Source organism: Carcharhinus amblyrhynchos, chromosome 11 (assembly GCF_965287045.1).
Source record: "Carcharhinus amblyrhynchos chromosome 11, sCarAmb.v2.hapA, whole genome shotgun sequence".
Taxonomy (NCBI): Eukaryota; Metazoa; Chordata; class Chondrichthyes; order Carcharhiniformes; family Carcharhinidae; genus Carcharhinus; species Carcharhinus amblyrhynchos.
The window spans coordinates 15,819,061-15,845,057 of record NC_137334.1 but is presented as its reverse complement, the minus strand read 5'-3'; the positions used below and the strand labels follow the sequence as shown (position 1 = coordinate 15,845,057).

The 25,997-nt window shown below is 41.4% G+C and overlaps 1 protein-coding gene across 6 annotated transcripts in view; it reads right to left on the bottom strand.

Moving 5' to 3' along the window:
• usp40 (ubiquitin specific peptidase 40) overlaps positions 1–25,997 on the bottom strand; it is a 132,753-nt gene that overhangs the window by 94,946 nt on the left and 11,810 nt on the right. For 4 of the 6 annotated variants that reach the window (XM_080198609.1, XM_080198606.1, XM_080198607.1 and 1 more), the window contains exons 2-7: positions 20,888–21,031; positions 18,741–19,083; positions 10,212–10,279; positions 5,758–5,871; positions 3,848–4,012; positions 361–507 (exon numbers count right to left, since the gene is read on the bottom strand). In XM_080198609.1, the coding sequence (XP_080054735.1) occupies positions 361–507; positions 3,848–4,012; positions 5,758–5,871; positions 10,212–10,279; positions 18,741–18,945 (699 nt within the window). In that variant the 5' untranslated portion in view covers positions 18,946–19,083; positions 20,888–21,031. The remainder of the gene's footprint in view (positions 1–360; positions 508–3,847; positions 4,013–5,757; positions 5,872–10,211; positions 10,280–18,740; positions 19,084–20,887; positions 21,032–25,997) is intronic. The other 2 variants (XM_080198608.1, XM_080198610.1) reach the window with 2 other exon arrangements.

The window sequence follows — 25,997 nt, the reverse complement described above, 5'->3', positions numbered from 1 at the left end:
ACATTGAGACCGCCCAATCGGAGGATAAGGAGTGGGGTTTCTGGCCCCGATCACCCCGAAACCAGAAAATCCTGCCTGAGGTCAACAGACCTTTCCATGGATTGCCCCTCACCTGCTACGATTCCCATGGTGGGCGGAAGAGGAAAATTCACCTCAAGGTGGTGTTCCTCCACCTTGCACAAGACTTCACTCCAATTTTACTCCCCATCGCAGTCAATGACTGATATTGGGAATGTTCGTACGTGTTGGGTAAAATCATCCTTTCACCTGATTCCATAGGTTTCCCATTTAGCAAGTTGGTTAAAATTGCCCTCATCCTCTCTAAAAATAAATACTTTTAGGGTATTGGGGCAAGCTTACCTTAGTTGCTTTAACCAGTTTCTCACATCTTCCACACTGGTAGAGATTGTCATTGTCAAAATGTTCTTCTTCAACATAGAAGGTACACAGAGCTTCTTCCAGTCCACTGACACCTTTCACAGCCACAGTCAAGTCCAGGAAATCCTCCTGCCAATTAAACCAATGCCATCCATTATAGAGTCAACAGGAGCAAGTTAGAAAAGGGAAGGCTTCTTTTTAAAAGGAAAGAATGTTGAAGATGTGCAGAAAGGAGTAAAAGAGTGATGGGAACTAACGCAAGTCAAAAACAAAATCAAGGGAAGCACAAAAATTCGTCAAACTATCCGGGCAGGAAATTGAGTTCAGTTGTTTAATATCTCATTATTTTCTGGGAATGGACATGGCCTGAATTGAGGAGGACAACGACAGATGGGACCAGGATCATGAAGCTTTAGTTTGGAAGAAATAAAGGGAAATGGAGCGCATGTTGAGGAGTGGGCAGGCTGAAGCTCAAGATTGGGAATATTCTCTCAGGAAAATCAAGGACTGGAATGCAATTTTGGAAGCAGCATGGAGGCAAACGAATGGTTGCAAGCAACACCTGGGCTTGGAATATAATACTCACATTACAGCATTTACTAGACAGTAGACATTGGAACCATATTTTTATCAAGCAGCTGTTATATAAGACATTCCAGCATAAATGCTTACATGCAGATTCACATTAGACACTCGTTAAATGTAATTATTGTTTTATAAATGTGGCAGCTAACAGAAAACAGCATGATGATAAATGTTCAGATGATCTATTTTAATGTGTGTTGGTTGAAGCATAACTGTTAACCAGAGCATGACATGAATTTCCAATAATATTCTTCAAATAGTGCCGAGGAATCCTTTAGGTCCTCGTAGGACCCACAACCAAATGACAGCACTTCAACAATGCAGAAATCCCTCACTTAAATCTTAGGTTACCAGCTGAAAGAAACTTGGAAGCATTGTAAACTATGAGGAGGGTAATGTAGAACTGCAGAGGGACATAGATAAGTGGGTAGAATGAACGGACAAGTGGCAGAGGAATTTCAAAAGCAAAGTGTGAAGTGATTTATTTGGTAAGAAGAAAGCAAAGATGACGACTTCAGGAAATAAGGCATCCTTCATCCACCTTACAGGTCATTTTCAATTTTAAGCATGCCTATCTGTTTAGTAAAGAGCATTCTTGACTCTTGAACAGAAAGATTCAGTGATTTCTCCATCTTTATACTTCAACTTTGTCAAGAATTGGCCTTTGACTTTCAATGTAGTTCCACCTGAACTCTAACTTGATAGATGAGGGTTAACCATAGAAAAGTTACAGAACAGAAAGCGGCCAGTCAGCCCATCGTATCAGCACCAGCCAAAATATAAAAAACTAGCAACCCATTCTAATCGCAGCTTCTAGCCCCTGGTCCTCGACTTTGCGGGTTACAGTACTTCAAGTAGCTTTTAAATGAGTTGAGGGGTGTCAGTTTACACCTGGAAGACCCTTTTGCATTTTTAAGTAACTTCCCATTCATATTGTCTCTATCAAGAAACCACAAACTGAAGTCATTCTGCACGCACTTCGACTTGATATTCTTCAAAAAATTCACTAAGTTATTTAGGAATGGCAAAATGTGCAAGAAATCAGTCTTGGGACCAGGTATTACTCACTCTATAGAGGAAATAATCTCCAACTGTCTTGCGTGTGTGGTGAACAGTCAAGAGTAAGAAGAACAACTATGCCCATCTACTTTTCGTTCAAGGACATGGGAGCACCTGGGAATGGGTTTATCAATTTTAATGTAAAGATATTTTTTGTTGTCACTGGATACTTGTCAAAGTGGATTGAAGTGAATCGATCGCACAGCATCACAGCAGAAGCAGTCATTCAATCACTGGAGAGAGTTAATGCAACACATGGCATCCCAGACACCGGTGTCAACATTATCATGGTCCATCATTTGCTGATGAATTATTCCAAAATTTTGCAAAGGAATATGGATTTATTCATGTAACCAGCTCACCTCTTTATTCTTAAGTAGAATGACCAAGAGACGTGTATGAACCATCTAGCACTGCTGAGTTTATCAAACCTTACCATTACAAAATGGCATCCACTATTAGAGTTGTTAATGAGAAGGAGATTGAGAACACAACTTCCAACTCAGCAACAGGAACGAGAACAAAATTTCACTTTGAACAACCACAAGGGGATAAAATGACAAAAGAAAGAGCAGCGAAACAAACAGGCTCATAAGTCTATGCTTAAAGTTACCAGTGCTGAAGCCAAGTGAGAGAACATGAGCAGAGGTCAACAGATGGAAGGCTTCCTAATTGAAAGAATGGTACAATCAAGATCATATAGGATTGAAATAGATCATGGAATTTTAAAGTGAAACCATAGTGTCTTAATATCCTTAGAAAGAGAGTAAATAGAAACTTGGGCTTAATACTCAGATCCTGCTGGAGATAAAGAAGAAAATACAAAATAAAGCTCTACAGCCATCTAAGTGAAGCACACTTATACTGACAGAGGGAAGAGTGCAGCATGTCCTAGGCTTAGAAAGAGATCAGAACAAGATCTGGGAGATTGGTCACGATACCTCAGAGACCATCTCTGTGAAATCTGAGACTTTGGAGGGGGAGGTAGGAAGATATAAACACTTGGGATAAAGACTTGAGGGTACATGTAGAGTAAGGGTTAACATGTTGTAAATGTCGAGGGCAGACGTGTTCCAAACGCTCGCAGAGTTCTTAGAGTGCATACGGTCACTGAAAACAAAGAGTAATAGTTTTAACTCACTACAATCTCGAGTAGCTTATTTTGAGAGAACAGAAAAACCACAAAGACCCATCTAGCTCTGGAACACATGGTGAATCAATAATGACCAAATAATCAGTTTTTGAGTTGTTGATTGAGGGATAAAGATTGCCCAGAACACCAGGTATAACTGCCCTGCTCCTCTTTTAAAGTGCCATGGAATCACTGCCATCCACCAGGGAAAGCAGATGGGGTCTTGGTTCAACATTTCATTTGAAAGACAGCAGACTCAACTGCGCAGTTCTCCCTTGGTCCCGCACTGGAGTGTCAGTCTTGATTTTTGTGCCCATGTCTTGGAGAAAGATTTGACCCCAGAATTACATGACTCAGAGACAATAGTGCTGCCAACTGAGCCAAAGTCAAGACCAGAGGGTATATGTACATAAATTTCTGAATGTGGCAGGATAAGTTGAGAAAGCAAATAGGATTCATTGCTTTATTAATGGAATGACAAAACACTGGTTAGGCCTTGGCTGGAATTGTGTGTTCAATTTGGGGGATCATATTTTAAGGAGGATGTCAAGTATATGGAGAGGGGGCAGAAAAGTTTTACTGGAAACGGTACGATGTTTGAGACTTCAGTTATGTGGAAAAACAAGAGAAATTGGGACTGCTTTCCTTAGAGCAGAGATGACGATACATTCAAAAATCATGCCAGTTTTATACCTGTCTTTCACTAATGTTGCCACACTCCTTACAAACGATCTTGTTTACAACTATTCCATGGTACAGTCTGTTAATGAGGTCATGTCCAGAGGTTCCGACTAAAGAGCTTTCAAGTGCGCTGAAGAGAATTCGATTTAATTCCTGAACGTCATGCTGACTGGTCTCCTGTAAAATAATTTTGACTTGTTCAATTACACGTTCCACCAATCCTCTAAATGAAAGACAGTTTGAAGGGCTTTCAGGGAAAACATGATACCACCAAGATAGCAACAAAGCAACATTACATTTTCATTGCTAATTCTGTGAAATTACAGCTCAAATTCTTGATGTCTCAAGTCATATTGTCTGATTCTAGTCTTCGCTGTGCATCCTTGCTTCCCTCAGCTCCACCACTCTGCTGCCTAGGAAAATGGTGGAGGCCAGAAATCTTACAACCTTTAAAAAAAAATTTGGATGAGCACTTAAAATCTCTTAACATTCAAGGATATGGGACAAGTGCAGGCAAATGGGACCTGCACATCTTTAATGGTAGTTATTGCCAGTACAGACTCGATGGGCCTTTTCTGCACTGTATGACTCTATGCCTCTATGACTTCAGCCCAAATCACTTGAGCACCCCTGAGCTTCCCCCGACTCTGCAAGCAACCCGAAAACCTGGCTATTCAGCCATGTTTTCAGGCATCTCTATTCAGTTGTTTAAACTTTGAGTTTATTTATTAGTGTCACAAGTAGGCTTACATTAACAATGCAACAAATTAACCTGAAAATCCCCCAGTTGCCTCACTCCGATGCCTGTTTGGGTACATGGAGGGAGAATTTAGCAAGGCCAATGCACCTAAACTGCACGTCTTTCGGGAGGAAACCCGAAGCAAACACACGCAGACACGGGAAGAACATATGGACTTTGCACAGACAGTGACCCAAGCCAGGAATTGAACCCGAGTCTCTAGCGCTGTGAGACTGCAGTGCTAACCACTGTGCCACCGTTCTTAGTATATGTCCAAAGGTGCTTCACAATGGCAGAGGTGCTATATAAATTGCATGGTTGGCGCCTTGGTCAAGAAAAGCTCTACAATGCCAATTATGTTTACAAAATCTGAGTGCATCTGTTGTATTCTAGGGATTACACTTCCAAATTTTAGAAAGAAAACGTCGTCCGTTTTTTTGTGTAACGGAGAGCTAGAATTTTTTGCAGGCATCTGATATTGTGCAAACATTTCTCACCAAAATACAATTAAATCTAATTGACCTGAGGAATGGATTATGTTCTCAGGAAGTACCTGGACACTGACTTCCAAGGGACAGGTCTGGTTATCAATTCAGCATCTTAACAATATTTCAGACCCTAAACCTCACAGCTGGTGGGCTAGTGATACAAAATACTTGTGAAGCTATCATCAGCTTATAGCTGGCTCCCCAAGAGGCACGGTGGCACCTTAAGAGGTAGGAAGGAGTTGAGGAGACATAGGAACAGGAGATGGCACTGATTGGAGACCATTATTTCCCAAGGAAGCAGGAGATCAGAGTACACAGAGAGCACTTCCTGGTAACTGAATACCAGGATAGGGGAATATAGCAACAAGAGTAGGTCTTTCAACCCTCAAGCCTATTCTGCCATTTATGTAGATCGTGGCAGTTACCCATCTTGGTTTTGCAATCCTTAATACCCTCACAAAAAAGCCATCAGTGTTTTTAAATATTCATCTGACCCCGCCAGCCTCAACAGCTTTCTGGAGAGATTTTGTCTGTCACTACCCTTTGTAGCAAGGAGAGAAGAGAACAAAATATTGACCATGCAATTTTTCTCCATTTAAGCAGCATGTAACAGAGGGAAAGTTGACTTGCTTCGCTGGAACTCTGTAAAACGCCAAATAAATAAATAAATAAATAATCAGCAGTACGTAACACACCTCATTACTTGTCCAGCCAAAGCTATCTGTAAGATCGGATGTAGATGCTGCCAGTTGGTCAGCAAGCAATAATTGTGCAAAAAGCCTCTGCAACTCCAAAGGGATGACTCGAACCTAAAAGAGTATTAATATAATTACTGTATTCAATCTTTACATCCCATCATACTCCAATAATTCAAATCAGTTTTCAATTCTGCCCCAGTGCAAAGCAATGAGGAAGACAGATTCAACATAAAACCGAGATAAAGCATCACCCTCCACTGAAACCATGCAGATGCTTTGTGACAGTAAATGCTAACATCATACTGCGCTTCCTAGTTGTTATAAGAACACTTTTGGATATTGACGGGTACAACAGAAAAACATAACAAGGAAGAAAATGTTACGCTGTTCAGCATTCCTTGAAAGTGGATAAATGACTAGGCCCGGATGAAACGTGTCACAGGCTGTTATGGGGAGCAAGGGATGAAAAGCAGAGACTCTGCTCCGACTATCATTTTTCCATCTTGCTAACACTGTATCAGTGTTTAAAAAAAAGAGAGGAAAAGACAGCTCTTCTAATTATAGGCAGTCAACCTAAAGCAAAATACTGTGGATGCTGGAATCTGAAACAAAATAAAACAGAAAATCTCAGCAGGCCTGACAGCACCTGTGGAGAAAGAATAAAGCCAACGTTTTGAGTCTAGATGAACCTTTGTCAGAACCTAAACTCAATTGTGGGCAAATTTTTAGAAAACATTCCAACAGAGGGTGGCTTGGTGTCATAATGGTTAGCATTGCTGCCTCACAGCGCCAAGAACCCAGGTTCAATTCCGATCCTGGGTGATTGTGGAGTTTGCATATTCTCACAGTGTGCAAATTAGGTGGATTGGCTACGCTAAATTGCCCCTTAGCGTCCCAAGACATGTAGGTTAGATGGATTAGCTAGGTTAATTGTGAGGGGCCATGGGGATAGGATGGGGTACTTTATCAGAAAACTGATGCAGACTCGATAGGCTGAACAGCCTCCTTCTGCACTGTAGAGATTCTATGGTGAATGATAAAAATGTAATTTAGAAAAGCCCTAAATAATAAAAGACAGTTGGCATGGATTTCTTGAGGAAAGGAGTGCATGACCAACTGGATTGAATGTGTTGAACAAGGAGGGCTTTTGAGGGTAGCAAGTTTAATGTAATCTACATGGGTTTTAGCAAGACTTTTGTCAACATCCCGCACAAAGGCTGATCAAAAAATTAACAGCTCATAGATTCCAAGGGCAAGTTGGATCCAAAACTGCCCCAGTGCTAGAATGCTGAAAGTTATAGTGAACGGGTGTTTTTGTGACGGGAAGGTTGTTTCCAAAAGGATGCAGTAGGGCTCAGTAATAGGTCCTTACCTGTTCATGGCATAAATATAGAATCATAGAATCCCTACAGTGCAGAAGAGGCCATTTGGCTCATCAAGTCTGACAGGGTATCTTACCCAAGCTCTTTCCCATGGCCAATCCACCTAACCTACACATATTTGGAGTGTGGATGGAAACGGGAGCACCTAGAGGAAACCCACAGACACGGGGAGAAATTCCACACAGAGTCACGCGAGGCCAGAATTGAACTCAGCTCCCTGGTGCTGTGAAGAAGCAGTGCTAACCACCGTGTTGCCCAAATCAATGTAGCATTAAGAAGTTTACACAGTTCATAGAGAAATTGGCTGTATGATTGACAGTGAGGAAGAAAGTGATAGCTCCTTGTAGTCTACAAAATGACTGGTCAGGTTGCCAAAAAAAATAGCGAATGGAATATAATTCGCACAAAGTATGAGATAATGCATTTGAGAAGGTCAAACCCGCCATAGGAGTACATGATAAATGGTCAGATTGAGAGGTTTAGAGGAACAGAGAGGTATTAGAGTGAAAACCTGCAGATCCCCAATGGTAGCAGGACAGTAGATAAAATAGACAAGAAGGAATTAGGGAGATCTTTCTTCACTGGCCAAAATCTAGGGTACAAGAGCAGGGCAGTTATGTTAGAAGTGTATAAAATACTAGTTAGACCACAGGTACAGTACTGTGTACAGTTCAGTTCTTTACATTACAGGAGGAATATGATCACACTGGAGAGATATTTATGAAAATGTTGCCAAGAATGGTGAATTTATTTATGAGGAAACTTGTTTAAGTTATTTTTGGAACAGAGCTGGCTGAGGGCTGATTTCATTAAGGTGCACAAAGTAAGAGGTATCCTAGAATGGATAGGAAGGACTTCTTTTCACTAGCAGAGAGGTTAGCGGTGGCATGGATTTAAATTATTTGTAGGGCTAGAGGCAAGTTCTGGATTAGGTTTTTCACCTAGATGATGGTGGGGTGTGGAACCCATTGCCTGAAAAGTTGGCAGAGGAAGAAAATGTCATGACATTTAAGAAGAAATGCTTGGGAAAATGGTGCCAATACCTACAGTATTACAAACTACAATCTGGAAGGCAAGATTAATCTAGATCGCTCTTGCTGGCTTGCACGGGCAAGATGGGCTGAACGGCCTGCTTCAGAGCTGTAAATCTTTCTACATGCTAGTTTGGCTACTTTACCTGCAGAATAGTCATCTAGTAACATCACTAACTTAGGATCATAAAATCACAGAATCCCTACAGTGCAGAAGGAGGCCGTTTGGCTCATCGAGTCTGCACCAAACACAATCCCACCGAGACTGTAACCCCTCATATTTACCCTGTGAATCCCCCAGACACCAGGGTTAATTCAACATGGCCAATCTAACCTGCGCACCTTTGGATTGTGGGAAGAAACCGAAGCACCTGGAGGAAACCCACGCAGACACAGGGAGAATGTACAAAGTCCACGCAGAGAGTGACCTGAAGCTGGAATTGTACCTAGGTCCCTGGCGCTGTGAGGCAGCAGTGCTAACCACTTGCTACCGTGCCGCCCAAATTCTACAGTAAACCTATTATTCAAAGCACCAGCCAGCTGATTACTTTTCCAATCATAGTTATGGTGAAGGATGAAAATAAAGGGGTGTGAGCAGTGTTGTTACAAGCGTCAGGAGACACTGATAAGTGTTCACATACGTGGGAGCTGTCAGTTTGAATAAGAGAAAGATCAGGAGTGAGATACGTCACAAACCCACTTATAACCGCAAAGTATCTTTATTAGTAAATGTTAAATTGATCAATATGCCATATTGAAACATCAAAATAAATGAACTTGTGCTTCAGAAGAGCGTGACTTGACAAGCCTGGTAGTGGCCTTGTTGGTTTGGTGGAAAACCCCCTCTGTTAGTACTGTGTATATTCCGATATCAATTAAATGAAGAGAGTTAAAAGATCCAAATTACAGAAGAAACTCTTTCCAGGCAATAGATAGAGCCTTATTACATCAAATCAATAACTTCACTGCGGAAGAAAGAAAGCATTGCACTTACGTTCTACCTCTAATCGCCTCTGGATATATCCCAAAGTACATTACAAACAAAGAAGATGTTTTAAGTGCAGTTATAGTTGTAATATAAGATATTTTAATCAGAGATGACTAATACATATTACACAGTTAAAATGCGTACATATAACAGCTTCAGACGTTGAACTTTTATAATATTACAAATCAATCAAGCTTTTTGTTTTGCACTGAAGCATGTCATCAAACATCAAAGCACACTGGGGGGACCCGCATGGGCATCAGAAGTGAAGCCAGAGAGGCAGGAGACAAAAAAAAAAGGGTTGTTACCCAAATCTTTCTTCCTCAGGTGACAAAAAAATCCTCAATACTAATAGGCCCTGGAATAACTTGACTACGGAGACCAAAAGCAAGTCATTTCATCTGCTCACACAATCAGAGTGAGAACATTTTTAATCAGTTATTTGCTTGAAATATTATGAAGTTTAATTGATCAGAAAGCAAGCATTTATTTGTTCATAGCGATAGCATTTTACAGATCGCACTACACACAGCCATTTCGTTTCATTTCAAAAAGGAAGGGAAACAAAAATTAGTCAGTAACCCAGAGAAAGTTTGAAGACACATAACACCACCTCAGGACTTAACACGACCCTTTTGTGTGGACTTGATCCATTTGCTTGAATGCAGTTTAGGGCAGCATGGTGGCACAGTGGTTAGCATTGCTGCCTCCCAGTTCCAGGGTCACTGTCCATGCAGAGTTTGCACGTTCTCCTCACGTCTGCGTGGGCTTCCTCCGGGTGCTTCCTCCCACAGACCATAGATGCGCGGATTAGTTTGGTTGACCATGTTAAATTGTCCCTTAGTGTCCCGGGATGCGTAGGTTAGAGGGGTTAGGGGGTAAATACGTGGGGTCACGGGGATAGGGCTTGGGTGGGATTGTTGTCAGTGTAGACTCAATGGGCTGAATGGCCTACTGCACTGTACGGATTCTGTGATTGAACTTTGTAATACAGAAGAATAGCGTAGAATACAAAAAAGATCAAAAAGAGATAAAGGCAAACATGCCCACCTTTGACTCTGGCTTGTCTTTGTCTGACAAATATCCCAGTTCCTCAGGCCCCAGGGCAAACAATGATTCTGAGTCAAAACAAGAGAGAGATGGAATATTAATCATACAGCATAACTTGCATCTCTATGGAACCACTAATGTTAAAAAAAACTCAAAGTTCTGCACATGAGATTAATTAGACACTTTAAAAAGTGAAGAGAGACATTAGGGCGGGTGACCAAAGGCTTTGTTGAAGAGGTAATTTTTAGAAAAGAGGGAAGTGGAGAGCCATCAAGGATTAGGAAGAGAATTCCAGATTTCAGGATCCTGAGGTCTGAACATAGCCATCCGCGATAGGATTAAGAGAGTGAGAAGCAGCTCATCTTCTGGCTAAGCACATTACAGCCTTTCGGTTTTTATTGCAGTTTTTCAGCATCTGCAATATTTTGCTTTTATCTGGTTGAGAGAAGATTTGTCAGAGATATTAAAAATCCTAAGGGGTCTGGACAAAGTAATTTCAGAGAAACTTCACACTGGTGAAAAAGTTGTGATCAAGATGGCACATATTTGGTAAAAGCAAAAGGGGGACAATTTTTTTTAATGCAGCGAGTGGTTGGGATTTGGAATGCAGTGCCTTAGAGTGTGGTAGAGGCAGGCTCAATTGAAACATTCAAAAGGGGGATTCGACTGGAATCCGAAAAGGAAGAATGTGCAGGGTTACGGGGAGAAGACGGGTACAGTACTAGGTGAGTCGCATATTAGGAGAACTGGTGCAGATACAAAGTGGTCCCTTCTACACAATGACAATTCTGTGATTCATCAATTGAGGATCCACTGACCACTGGGCCACAGAATTCCAAAAAGCGATTCAGAGAGCACTGGGGTGATAGATCAGTGGGGCTTGGTGCCAGTTAAGACATGGGCAGGAGATTTTGGATGACTTCATGTTTAAGAAGGGGAAATGTGGGAAACCAGCCAAGAGTGCGTTGGAATAATACCATGATTGGGATGGAAGGAATGCGCAGTTCATCTACGCCCACTGCTCCACAGGTCATACCATTAATTTATAAGTATAATTCACTCACCAAAATGGCCATTTACCTTCAGTACTATTAGACCCAGAATAAAAAAAACTCTAACTGTTTCTTTCAATAAACTCAGAATGCTTGATTTATTATAAAACAAAACTTGCTAAAAGACGTTGCAACATACAATTTTACTCTGGAAGTATAACTATCTATCCCTCCAGCACACAACAGAAAGGGTATCTGCTAAGTTGAGCTTTGGAGGATAGGCTTTATAAAGTAAAGAATAAAGTTTGCAGGGTTTCGACGCTGTCGATCTGGAGCTCCCTCATGTGAAGTTAAGGGCGCTGGTCCCAGTAGATGTTTAGAAGTTCTCACCAACAGTTTCAGCGTGCAGGAGAATATAGAGCAGGATCAATTCTTCTCATCAAGTTACACTCAGATGAGTATTCACTGGCTACAGGTTGATAACAATGCATAATTTTGGGCGAGAGGGGAAGAGACTAAATTTGGACAGCCTTCCTTCTCGGCTTATTCCGCAAAACACACAGTTTCCAAAAACAGCAGGTCCAAAACTTAAAGCTGGTCGCTATGTCATTTGATTTCCAGTTAATCACTAGTCTTTGCCTTCACAGTTTTCCCCACAACACCCCTCCACCCCAAACAATTAAAGTGATTGAGATTCAAAACAAACAGACAGTCCTTTTCCCCTCAAGTACCATGCTGGTCAGATTCTTGGAAAAAGGCAGATTTGCTCCCACTCCAAAGATGAACTTATGACTCATTTTAAAAATGTCTTGTAAGAATACAATGTCTTTCCACATTTTGAAAAGAAAATATAAAGTCTTTGAAGGTATGATTTTCACCTCCATTCTCAAAAAATGAAATGCTATTTCCAAATGGATTTCATTTTAAAGTGTATGGGAAATACATTCACAATTTATAAACAAAATTCAAACCCAGCCATTCACTCCTCACAGAGTTTGCAGTTATCTCGTGACTTTGATTCCCCAGATAATACTACTAAACTTACATTCTTGAAAACACATCAGCAATTATCATAGAAATCTGACAGTGCCGAAGGAGGCCATTCGGCCCATCAAGTCTGCGCTGACAAGAATCCCATCCAGGCCCTACCCCCATCACCACATATTTATTCCACTAATCCCTCTAACCTACACATCCCGGGACACAGGGGGGCAATTTAGCATGACCAATCAACCTAACCCACACATCTTTGGAGTGTGGGAGGAAAGCAGAGCACCCGGAGGAAACCCACATAGAAACATGGAGAACATACAAACTCTGCACAGATGTGGCTCAAGTGAGAATCATACCCAAGCTAACCACTGTGCCGCCCTGGTGTTTATCCTTTCCAGCAATATAAACAATCTTTAAGTTAGAAAACTGTATTAGCAAGCTCCATCAGAACAGTCCCTCATTCTGAGTCTTAAATCTTTCCACAAAGACCAAGGGATTGTGCTCAGTATGTACTAGTGCTTCTTTGCAGCCACGACAGACATATACTATAAAATGTTTAACAGCCAATAACAATCCCAGGGTTATCCTTTTCCCTTAGAATCTCTCTTTTGATATCAATTTAATTTTGTGGATGAGTGTTTCAACGGCTTCTCTATACCCAATCCATTTTCTTGCAATAAGACTGCCACCCCCCCACCACGACCTGGATGAGGGCGTAAAAGGATGGGTTAATAAATTTGCAGATGACACAAAAGTCGGTGAAATTGTGGACAGTGCCGAAGAACGTTGCAGGTTACAGAGGGACATAGATAAGCTGCAGAGCTGGGCTGAGGAGGTGGCAAATGGAGTTTAATGAGGAAAAGTGTGAAGTGATTCACTTTGGAAGGAGTAACAGGAATACGGAGTACTGGGCTAATGGTAAGTTGTTTGGTAGTGTGGATGAGCAGAGAGATCTGTGTCCACGTGCATAGATCCCTGAAAGTTGGCACCCACGTTGATAGGGTTGTTATTGGTAGAGAGATTGAGTTTAAGAGCCATGGCGTCATGTTGCAGCTGTACAAAAAAAAACTGTGGTGCCGCCGCACTTGGAGTATTGCATACAGTTCTGGTTGCTGCATTACAGGAAGGATGTCAAAGCACTGGAAAATTGGAAAGGGTGCAGAGGAGATTTACCAGGATGTTGCCTGGTATGGTGGGAAGGTCTTATGAGGAAAGGTTGAGTGACTTGAGGCTGTTTTCGTTAAAGAGAAGGTGGTTAAGAGGTGACTTAATAGAGGCATACAAGACGATCAAAGGATTAGATAGGGTGGACAGTGACAGCCTTTTTGCTCGGATGGAGATGGATAGCACGAGGAGACGTAACTTTAAATCGAGGGGTGATAGACATGGGACAGATGTCAGAGGTAGGTTCTTTACTCAGAGAGTAGTAAGGGTGTGGAATGCCCTGCCTGCAACAGTAGTGGGCTCACCAGCATTAGGGACATTTAAATGGTCATTTGGTAAACATATGGATGATATTGGAATAGTGTAGGTTAGATGGGCTTTAGATTGTTGCGCTGAGCCATGAAACCATCAAGGGCTGAAGGGCCTGTACTGCGCTGTAATGTTCTATTTTTTTTTTAAATTGCAGGTAACCAACCATCCAAATCGTCTTTCTCCTGTTTAAATGCAGGATTATAGTTCTCTTTTGTTGCTTTAAGAACATTATTGAGGTTACATCGATGTTCTGATTGCTATGATCTTTGTAGGACCAATGAACAATTACAAGACAAGATACCATGTTTTAAAACTTTTACTGTTAACAAGTCACTAAAATGAAAATCATTGACCAAATCCTTTTTTATTTTTGCAGATAACTTGCAGTTTAAACTAATTTTATATTTATCACACTCCCCAGACAATTACAATCCTTATAGCTAACAGGCTACAGTTGCTCCCAACTTCTAATGTATTCAAATTTTCTTGTTTCATTGAGTAGTAACTTCAATTGACTACCTTCAGGCATTTTCCCTTAATCCTTACAGTTTCCTAAACCAGCAATAAAGCTTGTCCTGATGATTTGTCTCCTCTGGTAATGCCAGAGGAATCTCCTGGAATCCATAAATGGCTGTGGGATACGCGTCCTTCCCAATGGAAACTTGAATCATTGGAGTCTTGTAACTGGGTAGAAATGCTAATTAGCTATTCTTGATGTCAACTCTCTTCCATCTTAGAAGTAAATGGACAATTAACAGCACAACCCAAAGCTTTCAACACCCTTCTGGGACTTTGGGAGATTGGAATCTTACCCATTGTGAACTCAGGCTGCTGACATCATCTCCACCATATATCATTACCCCAGTAACACTATCCGGGCCTCCCTTCGGTCTTTAACTTCCTGAGGCCCATTATCAAGCAGGTTTCAGAGCACGTCACGTGAACCCTTCAATCTTACCCTAAAGACACAGTTCCAAAGCATAATAATCTCATAAATCCCATAATTGTAGCATGGTTAAAAATCCTGACTTTTTTAAATTAGTTCTTGCACATTGTTTTATGTCTTCTCACTCAGCACGAGCTTTGCCCAAATCTTTCAGAGCCTGAGCCACATCGGTGTTATTTTCTGCTCTAGAACTTGAATTCGCCCTCATCGTTCCACATTAACAGCATCAGTTAGAGCCAAGTTATTTTGGCTTAAAGCAATGTCTCTTGTTATCCATTAGCCTGGAATTCTGCTGCTGTATTCTGTTTCAACACCGGTGGCTTGGGGTCTGTAGGCAATTTTAATTGAAACAGATCCAATTCATTTTTAGTTGGTTTCAACTCTGCTGTCAATCGGAGGCTTTAATGTTTCTTTTCTCTGAGAAGTCTGAGCTTTGATTCTTTTGGTCACACCTTAAGTCAAAGCCATATTTTCTGCAGCAGGATTACAAATATTTCCTGATCTCTTCGGTATATTGTCACATTCAATGGACTCTTCCTCCATCCCCAGAGATGGCAGCACTTCATCTCCCACTCAGTAATTTTCTAGTATTAGACTGGCATTATTAATAGAAATTTCAACACTATTCCAAAAATAACAGGCCCACTGACTAAAGCACAGCTCAAGTTCATTCCATACAATGGAACAGTAAACAATACCGTATGTCAACTGACTCTCCTGACAGAAAGTCATAACTTTTGCGAACATTATCATTAAGAATGGTCACTTTGGCTCCTTTATCTTACAAAAACAGAGTTGCCTCATTCTCAAATACAAAACTCCCATTATCTTTCACATTCTGATTTACACCATTTTAAATACATTAGATGGTATCGTTTGTCACAAGCTTCAGCCAATAGAATAGCATTTTCTGCAGAAACGCTAGATACTCTCAGCAAAGCTACCTCTTTAGCTTTTAACTTCCAACAGTCTGTCTTCACATGCCCTGCCTAATGGTAAAAGTAACGTGTTGGTCTCCTTGAATCACATTTATCTCTCCACACTGTCTTTTTCATTACTGTGAGAAGCATCTGTCTTTTCATTTTTGCTATCCCCTCATTGCAATTAATTGTTCACTACCACTTCTACTACAAAAGTATTAAATCATACTCCACAGACTTCATTATGCAGCAAATAACTAACCTCAAACTTACTTTGTTATACAGAAAATATTCAAAAGGTGTCAAAACTTCAAATATCTAAATTCAGAACTTGGTCTCAGAGATATTACCAAGGCTTGGGATCTTGCTGCTTCTTCTGCAGTACTGATCCTGGGTTACTGGTGATGGTGTCTCTGAATCTCTCCTTCTGACACACATATTGCTGGCACTGATCATACTTCTAGTCACACACTCATGGAACAGACACTAATGAATCATTGTCTTTTTGGTCACAAATGCTGAAAAGTTGTGCCTCTATCAGGGGTCGTAAGTCTTTCAGGAGCATGACACACACACAGACCTGCATTTAGTCACTCTCTGTTCAAGGCATAGAAATAGACATTGTCAACTCAATTTCTACACTTGTTCATGACTGCATATCCTGCTCTTTACTGCTCCCAAGGTCCTTAGCCTGATACAGAATCGGCTCTTTCAACCATCAGGCTTTGCTGGTGTTATTATGAATACCCATCAAGCTACACCTCTATCAATAATCTTCATTAATATATAATGTACAATATAAAACTTAATTTGTATCTTCTGTATGTTTTTGTACTCTTTACGGTGCCAGCCATCACTGTTGAAGAGAGAGATTTTGGCAGGAGGATGAAACAGTTTTCTCACCTGCAATTAAATATTCCTGGATCAAATGGAACATGAATATATGCAGAGTAAATCTCTCTCAATCATCCCTAGCAGCACATCTTAAATCAAACATTACAAAATTGGAACATTATCACTTGTTTCCACTTTCTTCACCAAACGTCTGAGGTCTCTTGGAACAAGACTGATTAGAATTTGTGAAATTAAAAGCACCAAATAAGGCTTCTTTGTACCAGTCAGGAACAGTTACATTTGTTGCACGTAAGACTCATTTCATGAATAACGGCAACATGCATTTATATAGCATCTTTAACACAGTAGATCTACTCAAGAGGCAGTGCAATGGTTAGCACTGCTGCCTCACAGTGCCAGAGACCCAGGTTCAACTCCCGGCTTGGATCACTGTCTGTGCAGAGTCTGCATGTTCTCCCCATGGTTTTGTCCAAGTGCCCCGGTTTCCTCCCACAGTACGAAAGAACTGCTGGTTAGGTGGATTGGCCATGCTAAATTCTCCCTCAGGGTACCCGAACAAGCGCCGGAGTATGGCGACTCGGGGATTTTCACAGTAACTTCACTGCAATGGTAATGTAAGCCTACTTGTGACACTAATAAATAAATTAAAACGAAGCAAGAACACTCTCAAGCAAAATGAACATGAAGCTACAAAAGGAACTATTAAGACCAGAAGCTTTATGGAAGATAGCTTCAAGAAGGGGCTTAACAAGAAGGAGAGGTACTGATGAGGAGATTAGGCAGCTAAAGGCACAGCTGCCAATGGTGAAACAATTAAAACTAGGAATACGCAAGGGGGCAGAATTAGAGGAGCACAGAGATCTTGCAGGGCTGTAGGAGACCACAAAAGCTGAGGGGGAGAAAAGCCACAAAGACATGTGAAAGCAAAGATGAGAATCTAGGCATTAGTAGACCAGGAGCCATAAGGGTCAGTTAGCACAAGAGTGATGGGTGAATGGGATTTGATGCAAACTAGGATACAGGCAGTAAAGTTTTGAATGAGTTCAAGTTTACATGTTGCAAAGTGGGAAACCAGCCAGGAGAGGATTGGAATAATGAAAACTAAATGTAACAAAGCAGTGGATAAAGGTTTCAGCAGCAGATGATCTGAGGCAGAGGGTGGGCGATGTTAGAAGTGGAAGTAGGCGGTGTTGGTAATAGATTGGAAGGCAAATTCAAATAGGATAGAACTCTAATGTTGTGTATAGTCTGGTTCAGCCTCAGTGGCCAGGGAGATGGATCCGAGTCCCATGACTAGGAAATGTAATATACAGCATTAGCTTAGATCTTCCAAGTATTGATTTGTACTTCTGCTCATTCCCAATTCTGGATGTTCGACAGAATAGGCTTTCTTATCGTCAGTCTAGATTGATTCCCGATGAAAGGTTGCAATACTGCAAAACCTGTGCTTTTTTTTGCTTTAACTAAAGCAACATCAACTTCCATCATTGAAACACAAAAACAACAGGGAACAGTGAAACGATTGCTGCACTTCCAGTAAAACAAAGGAAATAGTCATCGACTTTAGGAAGCATCGTGAGGACATGACCCCGTCTACATCAATGGTGATGAAGTCGAAATAGTCAAGAGCTTCAGGTTTCCAGGTATCCAGGTCACCAACAACCTGTCCTGGAACCTCCATGCCGATGATATAGTTAAGAAAGCCCACCCTCAACTCTACTTTCTCAAGAGACTAAGGAAATTTGGTATGTCCACTATGACTCTCAGCAATTTTTACAGATGCACTACAGAAAGCATCCTTTCCAGATGTATCACAGCTTGGTATAGCACCTGCTCTGCCAAGACTGCAAGAAACTACAAAGGGTCGTGAATGTAGCCCAATACATCACACAAAGCAGCCTCCTATCCATTGACTCCATCTACACTTCTCGGCAAAGCAGCCAGCATAATAAGGACCCCACCCACCACAGGCATACTCTCTTCTATCTTCTTCTGTCACGAAAAAGATACAAAAATCTGAGGTCACGTACCAACCGGCTCAAGAACAGCTTCTTCCCTGCTGCCATCAAACTTTTAAATGGACCTGCCATATATTAAGCTGATCTTTCTCTACATCTTAGCTATGACTGTTACACTATATTCTGCATCCTCTCCTTTCCTTCTCCCCCATGTACTCTATGAGTGGTACATTTTGTCTATGTAGTGCAAAGAACAATACTTCGTACTTTATCCCAACACATATGACAATAATAAACCAAATTAAGATAAAGGCTTTCTACCTCACTGACTAACTAGAGATTTTGATCCTCCCTTCAATTTATTCCTATTCCACCTTCAAATAATTTACCTCGGAATTCAGGTGTGTACAGTAAGGTCTGAAGCAGCGAGTTGAGGTAGCAGGTGCCTCCCTGGTTTTTGATTCCACTGAGGTTACTGGCTGCCCGGTGCGGTGGAGGGTCAGTGTCCTTTTTCCTGGATTTCCGCCCATTCACTGTTTTGCTCTCAGACACAAAGCCAGCGTCATCCTCTTCTTCAAACATGTCCCCAAACATCCTGAAGGGTTCGAGACACGCAACCTCTCATTCGGTCACTTTAGCCAAAGAAATCAAATCTGGAGTTTTAAAGTTTACTGCTATCTCATTCTGAGCAGCATTGGCTGTTCTGATTTGTAGATAGCTGCTGTATGAACCCTGAAACAAAGAAAACAAAACTAAGAAATAGAATCAAAGCATGATATAGCACAGATGAGGCCATTAGGTCAATTACCCTGCTCTTCGTAGAGCTAACTTGTCCTGCTCTCAGACTCTTTCTCAATAGACTTGCAATTTCCTTTTCAAGTAGTTATCACAGGTCTTTATGAAAGTTAATATTGAATCTGATTGTACCAGCCTTTTAAACATTGTATGATCACAACTTGCTTTGTAGTAAAATGCTCCTTTATATTTTCGCTTTTGATGATCACCCTAAATTTGTGTCCTCTGGTTACTGATTGACTTTTCTGTGCTAGAGGCAGCTTTTCCTTATTTCTGCTTCGATGTTATGGTTAACCACAGTCACAAACCAGACATCAGCAATTTCCAATTAATAGTTTTGAGTTAGAGTTAATAAGTTATCGTATTTGATCCCTGTTTTATGTTGCTGAATTGCTCAGATCCAACAAGTTAAAATTATACATTGCAACTGGGAGAAAAGAAAAATTTCGATGGCCAGAGCACTAAGTCACCAAGGGTGAAACACTGGGTAAGTGAAGTTGCTCAGTTCATAATAATTTAGCAAAATAGTATGAAGTAGGAAAACAGTAGCTATAAACACCATATTGTAAACAAAAAAAAACAAATTGCTGGTAACTCTCAGCAGGTCAGGCAACATTTGCAAACAGACAAGTTATGTTTTAGAAACAGAGCCCTCCTCAAAACTCAAATATAGCATTGCTGTATAGTGAAGTTTACTGGGGTTTGGACAGACCCACTTTCACAGGGCACTTCTGAACATATACACTCTTAAGTGCAGATTACATTGCAAGATATACTGGCCTTGCTTGCAAATGAATGTTTGGTAAAATTGGAGTCAATCATTCACAGAGTCCCTACAATACAGAGCTTGCACCGACAACAATCCCACCCAGGCCCTAACTTCAGGTATTTACCTTGCTAATACCCCCGACACTAAGGAGCAATTCTTTTAGCATGATCAATCCACCTAACTTCCTCATACCTAAAATGGTCAATCCACCTAACTTTCTCATACCTAACAGGGTCAATCCATCTAGCTCATACACTCCAAAGAGGAGTGTATGAGGAAACTAGAGAAAGTCCACACAGACACAGGGAGAATGTGCAAACTCCTAAGGCGAGAATTCAACTCGAGTCCCTAAGGCTGTGCTAACCACAGTACCATCGTGCCACCCCATTGTTGCAACTCAGTGCAGGTATCACGACTTGACTGTATAAAGCTTTGTGGCCAATTATGGACTGCAATCAAGGTGATCATCTTAATACACTCATTCATGGGTATCCAATATTCTTACTGTAATACAACCTGATAGAAAAGGTTCAGGACACCAGGAGCAACAGTAATAAAGCTATCGCAGTTCACACTTCACTACAATATTATACTGCAGCTCTGAACTACTTCCTTTGTTTGCTATTATACAGATTTAACAGATGGCTGGGTTACTTTATGACACTAAATTGGTTTGCTTTATAATCTCCAGCTACTTTTCCAGTACATAAGAGCTCCAGAAGGAGGCAAGGTTAAGGAGGCAAGATTTGAGAACAACTGGTAGAGAGACAGACCATATTCAGACCACCTGTGAACTTAATGGTGCTTATATGCTTGCTTATAAGTGCAGATATCATAGCAATAAAACAAGGCTTTACTTGCTAGTAATTAAATAATCGTCACTTTGTAAAACAGGAGTCATTATATCACACAAATGATTTATTATATTGAAAGATTGTTTAATAATGCAGATGAATAAAAAAGGTACTTTACCTCATCGATAACGAGATCGAATATTGGTCGATAGAGATTTAGGAAAGGGAAATTTGCTGAAATGTTAATATTTCCGGACTCCTTGAATCAAACTTTAAACAGTCACCTCCACTCCCACGTGTGTTGTCTATTTTGCACAGTAAACTGAAAGCAGAGGCAAATGCAACACGATCTTTACAGGGATATATTAAAGTTCTGTGAAACTATACTTCAAATTTCACAGAATAATAAGCTATTAATTACAAGAACGTCGTGCACTCACTATTTTGTACATAAGTGGTGAACTGAGTAGGAGCTCAGCTAAAAAAGGCCTGGGGCTGAAGATTGCATTGTAATCCCAAACTGGCAAGAATCAAAGTATATAAACTAGCAGCGTTGAGCATAGATATATATAATTGCCCCTCCTACAATTTTTCCTCCACTGTTCTTTATTTTTCAATCCCTTCTAACTCCCATAGCAACTAACATTGCCAACAATTCCCTTTGCTTTGGCTTCCACCAAGACCTCCATTATCACTCAAATTTCCCCTCTTAATCCATTCCTGCTCTATTCTCCCATAACTAATCCCTGTGTCTGTCTACGGTCTTACAGTCTGCCTTCTTCCACTTTTCCCGGTTTGACTTCCATCCATCTCATGGCATTGAAATGATCCTGGAACAAGAACATCATTCCCTGCCAATTTGATCATATTTTCTCACCTTCTCATAGAATCCTTACAGTGCAGAAGGCGGCCATTTGGCCCATCGAGTCTGCACTGACCACAACCCCACTCAGGCTCCATTCCCATAATCCAACATATTTACCTTGCTAATCCCCCTGACACTAGGGTCAATTTAGCACGGTCAATCAACCTAGCCCTCACATCTTTGGAGTGTGGGAGAAAACCAGAGCACCCGGAGAAAACTCATGCAGACATGCAAATTCCACACAGTGACCGAAGGCCGGAATTGAACCTGGGTCCCTGATACTGCGAGGCAACAGTGCTAACCACTTTGTCACCATGCCCTCTTCTCTGCAATTGTTGACAGTCAAATGGCGACCTCCTTCACAGAATCTGCTCCTCTGCCCAGCTCCACAGCACTTCTCTTATGTGTTCCATTTGTATCCATCTGCATAAAACCTATCCATCCCTAACAACGTGATCCACTTCCTCCAGTACACCATCAACACTGACTATCCACAAGACATTAATCTTTGAATCCCGCTTGCTGCCCGAAGGCAACATTGCATGGCATTCCACTTGTAGATTACCCCAAACTCTTCAACTTCATGTGGTCGAGTTGTCCAACCTAAATTCTTCAGCTGAACATTAGGAAGACAGAAGCCATGATTTTCGGCACCCACAATGAGTGACAGTCGTTTCTCACACTCCCTTGGCTACTTATTTAGGCTAAGTACAACATTGCATAATTGCCTTACTATGTTAACCCAGATGTGAGTTTAATCACTGAATCCATTTACATCCACCTCTGCAACTCCATCCATTTTCACCCCTATCTCTGTCCACTTAGTGCTGAAATTTTTACTCATACCTCTGCTGCAGCCAAAACCATTAACTGAACAATCTTCTTGCTGACTTCCCATGTCTATACTGCAAACGTTTCAGCTTGCCTGAATTACTGCCATCGGCATCTTGCCCTGCACTAAATTTCATTGGATTATTGGTCAGCTATAACAGGCAGAGAGAGAGAGGCCATTTTCTCAAAAATGCACTGGCTCAATGTTGCCAAGAAAAAAAGCTCACCCTTGGCTTCAAATTTTTGCATCACTGTATTTCTGCCATCTCCTCCACCCTTCCTATACCCTTTGGTTCTTTGACTTCAATCTCTATTCATTCGCTGCTCCTCATACATCCTATCACCAGCTAAGCTCAGCCCTACTTCCTCCTGAAATCCCTCTGCCCATCCACCCTCATTTAAAAATTCCATCACCAACTAAGCATTTCAATTTTGCCCTCAGACACCTTTACCTAATCTCGTCAGGTTTCCTTCTACAGTGCAAAAGGTATGCTGGTTAGATGCATTGGCCATGCTAAATTCTCCCTCTGTGTACCCGAAAAGGCGCCACAGTGTGGCAACTAGGGAATTTTCACAGTAACTTCATTGCAGTGTTAATGCAAGCCTGCTTGTGACACTAATAAATAAGCCTTAATTTCACATGGACTCATCCATCCGTGTCTTGATTATTCTTTGTACAGTGCTTTGAGGCCATGGTTCTGCATAAAATGCAAGTTGTTATTTATTTCCTCTAGTTACCTTTGTATAGCCAAGGTGTGGAAATGCCAGCATTGGACTGAGGTGGCCACAATAAGAAGTCTCACCACACCAGGTTAAAGTCAAACAGGTTTATTTGCTATCATGAGCTTTCAGAGCACTGCTCCTTCGTCAGGCGAGTGGGGAGCAGCGCTCCAGAAGCTCATGATACCAAATAAACCTGTTGGACTTTAACGGTGTTGTGAGACTTCTTACTGCGCCCACCCCTCTATAGCACTAACCTGTTGTCTCCATGCTTAGTTTATCTCTTTATTTTTCTTCACACCCTCCTTCTCTCACCAAGACTCTCTTGATTGCCACAAAATTGCCACTATCATGTTGTGGGTATAAAGAAGCATGTGCGAGTTTGAGATTTGTAGGGAGCTCAGGCTCAGGAGTAGGTGCTGGGACAGAAAAAGCAGTCAAAGCCAAGAAGCACTGCCATTCAAAATAGATGTCCTTTCCGTTGAAGTCATTCTGGATCCTGAGTTATTACCTCATAGTAGCACTGTGTTTGGTCACTGCTACAAAAACTGGGAAGAAAGAGAAACCCGAAATGAAAGCACTCTAGGCTCCAAGTTAAGGATCCAATATTTTAGAGGAGGAACAGAACACAGCAGGAAGGAGAAAAGGCCAGGACCTACATTGTTTATGTTCATCATTAATAATTAAAACTATCCTGCAGAGTGGAGATCTCAGTTTCAGTACTTTAACATAAAATGCACACTTCTGAGTTGAACCCAACGCTGAGCACTTGGGATAACAGAAAATAAAAAGAAAAATCTGGTAGGAAAGTTTATCTAAAAACATCCAAAGCAAAGGAACAAATGTGCAAAAATAGAATACTGCAGATGCAGAAAGCCTGAAATAAAAGCAGAAAAGGCTGGAAATGCTCATCAGGTCAGGCAACATCTGGAGGAAGAAATAGGACGGCGAGATTTGCTGATTGCATCCGCCCCGAGACCAGGAATTCCTGCTCAAGGTCAATGGACAATCAAATTTTCCATTCCTCCCTCCCATCAGAACAAATTGGCTTGCATTTACCTTAACTAAATAGTTTCACAATGCTAATTCTATAAAACACATAACACCTTCAGTGCAAGTTTTGACAATTCCACATCCAACACCAACCCCCTCAATCTTACATCACCATAATTTCTCCATCAGCTTCCTCCAAGTTCTATTTAAGCTTGGCTCCTCTATTTTTTTAAAATTTCCGTCACACACTTTTTTTCTCTTTGAGGAAAAGTAGGGAAGCAGTGGAAGGATTCCTGAGCTGATTATCAGCCTATTGAACTGCAAAACTGTGTTATGAATGCTCTTTCCATGGCCAACAAGTCCTGGCTTGGGACTTGAACCTGGAACTTCTAGTCCAGAGGCAGGGATGATATCACTGTGCCACAAGACCTCCTGTGGATCCTCTGTGCACTGTTAATACCACAATAGCATTATACCCCATCATGGCAGCACAATCCCTAAACCAATGCATGTTTAACTTTGTCAGCAATTTTGAATAATAACGAAAAATTATATGGCTGACATCGGTCCCTCAGATGATCCCACCCACAAAGAAAATTACAGCACAGGAACAGGCCCTTCAGCCTTCCAAGCCTGCACTGACCATGCTGCCCATCTAAACTAAAACCCCCTACCCTTGAGGGCCACACCTCTAATCCCATCCTCCTCATGCATTTGTCAAAATGTCCCTTTAAAGACGCTGTCGTATCTCCTCGAGCAGCATGTTCCATCCACCACCCTCTGTGTAAAAAACTTGCCTTGTACATCTCCTTTAAACCTTGTCCCTCGCACTTTAAACCTGGTAATAGACTCTTCCATCCTGGGAAGAAGTTCCTGACACTCCAAGCTGTCCATGCCCCTCATAAACTTGTAGACTTCTATCAAGTTGTCCCTCAACTTCCATCATTCCAATGAGAACGAACCAAGTGAAGGAGGGAAAGAATTAATGAATTTTGTACCTAGAATATCATCACAAACATAACCCTTCATCATGGCTGATCTTCCCAGGCTTATATTGCTCCCGGCATTAACGTAAATTACTTGTGCATGTCTTTCATTCTTTAACTCTCGCACAGGCCGGCGGCCAGCTGTGAACGCACAGGCCGGCGGCCAGCTGTGAACGCTTTTTTGCAGACATTGCAAGCCTTGCCTGTTTATGTTAATTGAACATTGTTAAACAGCTGCTGTTGGGAAGCCATAATCACACAAGTAACTTCAAAGACAGAGATGGCGAAGCAAGCACAGGTGTTGTAATTGAAGAAGGAAGATCAAAGATTTTGACCAGAATTGTAAGTTTGTGTCATGTTTCTTACTAAGACTCGTGATGTATAAATACCCACATGTATTTGTGATCCATGAGAAGTCTGGCAGTCCATTCTTAAGAACCAGTTCTCCCAAAGCTCTGGGATAAAAGTCAGAACTTTGAAATAAAAACCACTGTATTTTGACTGACTAACAGTGTCAGAGATATTATTTTACCTACAACAATTTGGTGCCAAAATCCAGGATCTGTTTGCAAGCTTAGGTGGAATGGCCACAATCTGGATACTGGAATAGATCACTGCACTTAATAGGGTGAGTCAAGCTACAGTGGGGAATCATCTGTGAAGAGAGTCTGTGACGAGAGACAGAGTGAAATAGGTCTGAACTGAATATATATGGACAAGGAGGCATTTGTCTTTAAAACACCAGCCTTAGACTGGTTAAGAGGTGACATCCCCATGCAATGGTCAGGAATTTGAAGTGGGTGCAAAAGACTGGAGAAAGATGCCTGGCGTGTGATGTTCAGATGTGAGTAAGAAAGAGACTGTCTGAAGTGATCACTGGAGTTATAAAGCTG